The 8,706-nt window shown below is 35.7% G+C and overlaps 1 protein-coding gene and 1 pseudogene across 2 annotated transcripts; both read right to left on the reverse strand.

Moving 5' to 3' along the window:
- Positions 1-861: 861 nt before the first annotated feature.
- On the reverse strand, positions 862-8,594 carry LOC110798051 (40S ribosomal protein S13-like; annotated as a pseudogene).
- Positions 2,193-6,700, reverse strand: LOC110798050 (uncharacterized). 2 transcript variants are annotated; one of them, XM_022003180.2, is made up of 7 exons: positions 6,463-6,700; positions 4,872-5,155; positions 4,336-4,462; positions 3,961-4,248; positions 3,767-3,871; positions 3,287-3,651; positions 2,193-2,531 (listed from the first exon to the last, which is right to left on the reverse strand). In XM_022003180.2, the coding sequence occupies exons 2-6, from the start codon at positions 5,153-5,155 to the stop codon at positions 3,289-3,291; spliced, it is 1,167 nt and encodes a 388-aa protein (XP_021858872.2). In that variant the 5' UTR covers positions 6,463-6,700; the 3' UTR covers positions 2,193-2,531; positions 3,287-3,288. The 2 variants fall into 2 exon arrangements, with proteins under 2 accessions (XP_021858872.2, XP_021858873.2); XM_022003181.2 differs by having other exon boundaries at positions 4,872-5,149; positions 6,463-6,699.
- Positions 8,595-8,706: the final 112 nt, after the last annotated feature.

An 8,706-nucleotide genomic window follows, 5' to 3' on the forward strand; every position in this document is an offset into this window, starting at 1 on the left:
GGCAGAAATTTTGGCCATAAGGGAAAGCATGATTTGTTGTATCACCCATAAGTGGTCGAATGTAATTATTGCTTCTGACTGCAAACAGGCCGTGGAGTCCATAAACTCTTCTCTCACTGTATCAGGTGAATATATTAATTTGATTATGGATTGTAGGGTACTGATGCAACAACTCTCCGGTACTCGGCTTCCGTTCGAGGGTAGAAGCACAAATGGACTTGCGGACTTAATGGCAAAACATGGGAGACTACAAGAAAATCAGCTGAGTCGATGCATATGGAGGGCAAACCAGAAGAGTATTGCAGGAGCTTGTATTTAGCTGAACTTAATTTTGTTAGGGATGGTGGATCCACATGTAGAACTATTGATGTTCATTAATTTGTTGTGTAAACGCTTAAACTGTGACTTTCTTTAATTTTAAGGCTTGCCCATTTAAAAACCAAAAAAAAAACGATGAATCAATACTGATGCCTACACGATGTAACAATAATGATGCCTACACGATGTAACAATACTGATGCCTACACGATGTAACAATACTGATGCCTACACGATGCTTCCGATCTTTCTCACAAACATCTTGTGATGCAGCTTGGACAGTTGGAAAAGCCGGTAAAGCTATTCCACGTACACTGATACGTTGCAGTAATCCCATTCATCAAACATAGCTCATTTGCTAATTTGAAGTACTCTAACTGCACCGCTATAACTTATGCAAGAGTTCAAGTTTTAGTTTGCAATTAAAACCAACTACCTGTACACGTTGCTCCAACGGTGAATGAAATAATTTTCTCAAAAAAAACAGGAAATTCAATCACTTGCGCCACTGAGGGTATTTTACTCAGACCGACATAAATTAAAACACTTAATTGAATTAAAGGATTCCAACACTCAAAATTTTAGACGATATTATACTAGTTCTAGAACTCCATACAGCGAATTGCAAAACAACATGTTCAGCCTCAAGCTGGCATTTCTTCTACTTCAATGGATCCGAAACAAAACCAGATGCTTATGCAACCAGAGTGCTGGCAGTTGTAGACTCGCTGCAGGTACAACATTAAAATTCAATTATATATTTTCAGGGCATTCTAACAAAAAGGTAATACCATTTGTAAAAAATAAAACCATTTGTAAATTTTTGCAAAGGAAAAGAAGGTGTTTAAACAAAAATGAGGGGAAACTTACTATTTCCAGACTGGTGGGAGCTTCTTTGTCTTCTTGTAGTAACGAGCAAGCCTGTGGATTCTTCTCTCGACCAAGATCAACTTGAATTTGGAATCCTTGTCCTTCCTGTTCCTCTCCAAATGCTTCCTGATGGCCACTGCCTTCTTGATTAGATGGTAGAGGTCCTCTGGGATTTCGGGAGCAAGACCTAAGCAACATAAACAATTAAATAATTAGGAAAATTTCTCCACGAGTACTAACCTAATGATTGCGAAAACACAAGTGTTGAAGCATTCACAAGGAAAACACAAGTGTTTACAAGGTTCTCAGAGAATACCAAATTCCAATTTTACAAGAGCAAGTTATTTGTTCATCAAAGCTAAATGGTATAGAGAGGGAAATCGGGATTTAGAATGCATAAGCAAACTAGGATACATGAGAACACAGAAAAGCAGCACATTCCAAACTTCTTCATTTATAAAAACAAATCCAAACACAATCAAGAAGTTGCAAGTTTCCTAAGCCTAAAGCTGATACTTCAAACATAGAATTGAATGTAAAAGACAAAGTGAAGTTCACTGGCTCATTAACAAACAAGAAGTTCTTCATTCATAAAACCCAATCCAAGCACAATTAAGAAGTTGCAAGTTTCCTAAGCCTAAAGCAGCACTACAAAATTATCTCTTTTTAGAGACAGAATATTCCATCTCTAATTGGTTTAAATCCGTCTCAGATATTGATTTGAGACGGATTTGAGACAGAAAATGGGGCGTCTCTGTACAAGGCGTCTCAAAAAATTTTGAAACGAAATTTTGGCAATTTCGTCTCAAATCCTATGACGGAATCTTGGCATTTTCGTCTCAAGTTTGAGACGGAGTATTCGTCTCGAATCTTATGACTGAAATTTAAAAAAAAACGTCTCAAATCCGAGACGGATTATTTAGTATGTTTTCGTCTCAGTTTATAGATGGATTATTAGTTTATTCGTCTCTAATAGCTAATAACTAAACATAAAAAAATGTAGATAATAATTAATAAATACAGATTTTTTTTTTCTTTGGAAGGAATAAGAAATTCTTATGATACTGTAAAATATGTATTCATACCCTAAATTAAGGTGTCACGTTTCTAGACAAAGGGAGCACAAACTGGAGAAAGTATATACTCAGTAATGAAGGGAGGATTTACCCCTGAAACATGGGTTACAGAAAGAGACGAATATATTCTTTGATTATATAAAATGAGATAAATGAAAATCGATTATGAAGTATTAAGCCAAGAACACCATTGCTCGAACTGTCCCAAGTTGCTGTTGCTTTAATATTGTCCCAAGCCAAGAAATCCTCACTATGAACTTTCTTAACCTGCAAATTCAGCAGAGATACCCAAAAAAAAAGGGATCAGTTTAATCAGTACATATGTTGAAGTATTTCCTAATTCAGCATCCTCAAACTTGCACAAAATTCGACAATCCAAGTGAAGAGTCGAGGTGGTACTTGCTGTTCAGACTGCCAAGGATCCAATCTTTCTCGGTTTAGTTAAAGCATGACAATTCGACATTGTGTTACTTCTGTATTCAATGAAGTAAAAGTAGGGGCATTATCTGACAAACATGCTGCTCCTAAATCACACAAATGTTACAAGTCACCAATTTTCCTAAACATACATCAAAATTCGACAACAACAATATCACAGAACATAGAACACAACAACATAGGCAGTAAACAACTTCTCGAACCAGTCATAATCATTCATTCAGTATTTAGTCCAATAATAAGTCTGCTTGTTTATCATAAATATTAAATAGAGTTTTAGTCCAATAAGTCTGCTTGTTTATCATAAGTATTAAATAGAGTTTTAGTCTAATAACAAGTCTTCGTTTCCTAGTAATTTCCAATAATAAATAGATTTCTCTGTTCCTGGTAATTTCTGTATTTATTTTGGTATCTTATCTCCAACAAACAAGTGATGAAATTTCACACAAACACACAGAATAATAAGTCTGCTGTTTTTAGTCCCATAATCATTAGGACAACATAACCGCCCTACATACTGTAAACAAAGGATCTTAATAGTAATTAATTATTACCGATAAGGATTAAAAAAGGAAACTACTTACCATTAAGCAGCGATACCATGTCCATGTCTAGAACCACCGGAAGGAGGTGCTGGGGATCGTGGAAGAGAGGATGCAGTAGTTTGAGGACGACATGGAGTCATATTCTGTGTTAGTTTCTCCACAATGGCTCTAAGTTGCTCAATTTGTTGTTGTTGATCTTCAACTCGTTTCCTTAGATCCACATAAGTTGTCCTTTGTCTCTTAGAACTATCGGACCCTTTAGACTTCACATAGTACAACTCCCCAGCACAACCCAATCCATATAGTCTCCCTTTTGCATCCCAACCTCCAGCAGCCTCATAAAAGAAGTCATTGTCAGTGGCATCTTGGTTATTGTTGTCTCTCTTGATCATTTCGTATTTCTCCTACGTTTAAGATACAAAAACAAAAATTATAAGCAAGAAGAAGACTTGCTAGAACATTTGATAACCTTTTAGAAAGTATAAGCAAGAAGAAGACTTGCTAGAACCTTTAACTTACCCATACTTTGTCAGCTTGTTTATCAACAAACTTCTTTTTCTCTTTACTAAAGTGACCTCTTTGGAACAATTCAGCAGCACTAACTTCACGTTTAAGTTCCTTGGTCTTTAGGTCAAAAGAGAAAAGAGTTTAGGATCACAATTTCATATTCTTAATAGAAGATTCCTTCACTTTAACGTAGGGCAGGATATTACCATTACTTCCTTCAGTTTCTTTGCAGATATGGATCCTTGTGCATGTGTTGTCCGTGCTCTCTCTCCAACAGTTCTACTCTTTGAGCACTTTGTCGATTTTTCCTGAAACTTTGATGTTTCTTTGTACTCAAGCAATTTCTGTCGAACATCGGAAGGGCACCAAATAGTTTTTGATTCATCTGCCTCCATACCAAGACGAGAAGCAAGTTGCCGAAGAGACTTTATGGCTTCTGCAACAAAAGCATTCTTCACTTCTTGTGATATCAAAGGATCCCATCTGTAATAATGCTACAAGTGAACACATACATATGATTCAGACATTGGATATAGTTGAAAACAATGTTAATGATGAGTTATGTAGTGGATGATATATACCCTGAAGTTTCTGAACCATATTGTCGGGGCACACGCTGGCAAATTAGAGAATGAAGTCCATGGGCCATTGTAGAATGTCTTAATAGATTCAGTAACACGGCTAGCCACTTTATGATCATTATCAAACCTGTTAAGAACATAAAATGCAGAATAAGATGTAGTAGATTAAAATCCCAATCCATAAACAGAACACATAACACAACAGTAACCAGCAAACAACAAAAGAATTGAGCAGAAGTTACTAGAATATTGCAGTGCCATTAAAAAGTTCTCTAGTTTCTGTCCAATTAATACAGTACATCTTTATCTTTTGGGGGTGGGGTGGGGATGAGTACGTTTCACGGGAGAAGGGCACAAAGAACTACAGAGAACGACAACAAGAATTTACACCAGCATTCTGCTATGAATTAAAATAGATTAGGAATTAGGACTCAAAACAGGAAGATTAATATTTAATAGCAAGAAGCAGGGATTAGGGATTATCACCAGCAAACTGAACACATTATTGTTTAGATAGAGAAGCAGGGATCACTTACCACAGACCATTTGGATCCAGTCTATCAAGTGCATCTGGATTACCTCCAACAATTTGTTGATGCTCCTCCATATGCTCATTTATAGACTCCTCCATAGGCTCATTTGGTGACTCGAAATCTGAGTTGGACGTGGCAGAAGCCACAGAACTAGTGCTTGGCATAAACACTGAATTCCTTCCTGCACCCCTACCACCATATCCATGTCTTCCATCACCCCTACCACCATATCCATGTCTTCCATCACCCCTACCTCCATATCCTCTTCCTGCGGGATACATCTGCATCTTTCATAAAAATTAGAATGGAGAGATTTTAAGAAGAATAATAAATCTCATATCTTCTGATTAACATTCATAATTATCTAAAATAAAAATATACTATGTAATGCATTACAATAAAAAAAACATGTAAGAAAACACAATGCCACAATGGTTCGATTCAAACATTTACATCAAAATCCTAAAAATCAAAATCTTCATCATCTTCACTTTCAAATTCATCATCATTGGAATCTGTTTCTACTTCCACCTCTTCCTTATTCTCATCAACTAGAATTTCCCCTGTGATTATAATGTCATGTTCATCTTCAGCATCTTCAATATTAGCTTCTGGTCGTTCTATTATGGACGAAGATTCTTGATTCAAATATGCTTGAAATGTTGTTGGGTCCACAGGTGCATCAATGGATCCTCTAGCCTTGATTTTCATTACCGCCCACCATTCATTGTTATGATTGCTTGTAGAAGGATAAGATGTGAAACAAACTTGCTCAACTTGATATGCGAGGACAAAAGGATCATACTTTGGATATCTTTTTTTGTGATTGATATCAACAAGTTTATAAGGTTTATGAACCCTTATGCCTTGAAATGAGTCAAACCAATCACACTTAAATAACACCGTGGTATAATGTTGTGAATCACCAACATAAACCAATTCTACGATGTCTAGGCATTTGAACAAGCAAACTCTATAAACTCATCCACTTTTTGCACAAAGATAGGACTTAGAAATTTTCCATCCAGACTTTTGTACATCCAATCTCGATCCATAATCCAATCTAATGCAAAACAATGATATATCCAGAATTTAATAACAACAAACAAAGTAATTAATCTAAGGAACATTAAGTAAGAATGTTCTTATTCTCAAAATCAATTAATTAACATGTGAATTACTTAGGAGTGGACTAAAAGTGGTATATAACTCTAAAACTATTTCTCTCATCTATCTTTATGAATATAGTCACGCTAAACACATTTTCCCACTAAATCCCAGTCAGGACAATCCACAATTTACATTCACCTACAGGCTACATTAGATCTCCCAGACACACATTGTAGAAACGTGTGCTAGCGTATAAATATCTAGTTGTTTTGAATTTTGATATCTATAATCTCAAAACACAACAACAATTAATCGAATCTGCTATAATCACATTCATCGTATTTGTAAAATGCAACAACAATTAATCGCGTTGACCATAATCAAAAAAATCAATTCGCATCAGAATCATGAATAACAAATACAATCAACAACTAAACATCTTATTTTACCAGATTAATCAAAGAAAAATAAAATCTGATGTTACCTTGAAAACCAAAATAGTTGTTGAAGAGAAATCGAACTAATTGATAACTATTGAAGAGGAATCGAACTAACAGAGAGATTGTTAAATTGAACTCGAACCGTAGATGAGGAATTTCAAACTTCAGCAATTCCGGTCGCCATTGATATCGAGCTTCAGCATTATCGCCATTTATGAAAAAAAATGGGGAAAAATAAAGTTTCACCAGAATAGGGTTGTATACTTGTATTTGTGTAATGACGAGAAAGAAAGAATGCTGGAGTTGGGCTAAAACAATTGAGGGTTGTAGCCAGCGTTTTTTTGGTTCATTTAGTTAGGCTATGTTTTAAATTGGCCCAAAGAGTTTTTTTTTTTGAGACGGTTAAAAAATTTCGTCTCAAGTTTGAGACGGAGGAAAAATTTCATCACTAATTAGAGACAAAATATACAATTTCTATCTCAAGTTTTAATTAGAGACATAACTTTTGTAATCCATCTCAAAGTTTGAGATGTTTACAATATCCGTCTCAAAATACGTCTCTAAAAAGAGATTGTTTTGTAGTGCAGATACTTCGAACATAGAGTTGATTGTAAAAGAAAAAGTAAAGTTCACTGGCTCGTTAACAAACAAGCTAAGAAAAGCAGAAAATACACACACACACACACAAAAGAACTCGAGAAACATATCAACCCAATATCAGGCGGGGGAAGGGCTCACAAGGCCAAGGACTCATCCGAATACTCATGTGATAACTCATCCGAGGATTCAAAGTACCAAAAACCATAGATGTTCAGCTAAATATATCAAAAAGTTAGCAACCCTTCAAGCAAAAGGGACACAAATCATAATATTGACGAATATGTTTGATCCTTATGTTGTATGGCCGGTCTAATGAAGTAAGGATTAATATGTTTGACCCTTATTCGGTAAGACCAATACTGACATATTATCTCACATGACTGTATGTCTCAAAAGTCAAATCTCATTAATTTCTTGCTCATCATTTACTTCTACGGTTCTACCCTCTCGAGATCACAAGCATAAATACATTGTCTGTAGAACATCATAGTTAAACCTAACAAGCTATGCTTAGGTGCCTAGTCCAACAGATTAAATACCTAAATCCTTTCCAATATCGTTTTCAATATCCCTATAACCTCTATGATAGAACAAGGGTAATTCACATTTGAGCATCAAAATTCAAAAGTATCCAATTTATATACAAGCTTCTAATAGAATCAAATCGTTAAAATTGCGTTCATCAATCACTTTCACTGAAACATTTACTCCCGTTTACAACCACATATTCTTCCTATTCAACATATACCACAATTACTACATTCAATTACAAAAAAGCAAGTCCCAATCAAATCTTCAAAAGATATCAGAAAATAACTTACCATGAGCCTTGAGGATACGAAGGATCTTGTTACCAGTAACACTCTTGACTTGAGCAATACCATGAGAATCCCTCAAAATCACACCAATCTGAGAAGGTGTCAAACCCTTCTTTGCAAACTTACAGATGTTCTCATCCACCTTCAACAGAAACACACAAATTTAAATTCAAAAAATATGATAAAAAATACCCAAACAAACCTCAATAATAATCAAAACTAGATAAATTTAAACATGGATTCATTCAATCCCTCTACATAGTTAAACTAGAAGTAAAACAGAAAATATCCATACACAAAATAGAGGCAAAAAACTCCCCCAAAAAAAAACTAATCAAATAAATTTGAACGATTAATCGAGGTAGAAAAAAACAGAATTCAAAACCAAATCATAGGGGATAATATACCCAACAAGAACAATTACCTAAATAAGGTAAATCTAAACATGAAGGGAACTTACATCTTAAGCGGAGATCTTGAGCCAGGAAGGTGGGGTCCTCTTGTAGGGTATAGAAGAGGCGGACATTCCCTTACTGTAAACATCAGAAAATAAGAAAAGGAATCGCCGCCATTGAAGAATGAGGAGAGATGAAATGTCAGAAAAAAAAAGAGTGTAAAAGAAGAAGTACCCGCGACTGTGCATACGACCCATGGTGACGACGTAGGTAAGGAGTAATCGATCCTAGTTTGGGTGGCGCTACGGCGGCGGCTTCTTCCTCTCCTTGTTGTTCCTGACGACGCACACTGAAAATAAACCCTAGATTTTTCCCAGCATTTCAGTGGTTCATTCACGCAGTTGGATTAATATACCCGAAATATTTTCAGCCTTCGTGGGTTTTTGGGTTTGCCGGTTGGATTTGGTCCATGAGG

Source organism: Spinacia oleracea, chromosome 2 (assembly GCF_020520425.1).
Source record: "Spinacia oleracea cultivar Varoflay chromosome 2, BTI_SOV_V1, whole genome shotgun sequence".
NCBI classification, from domain to species: Eukaryota; Viridiplantae; Streptophyta; class Magnoliopsida; order Caryophyllales; family Amaranthaceae; genus Spinacia; species Spinacia oleracea.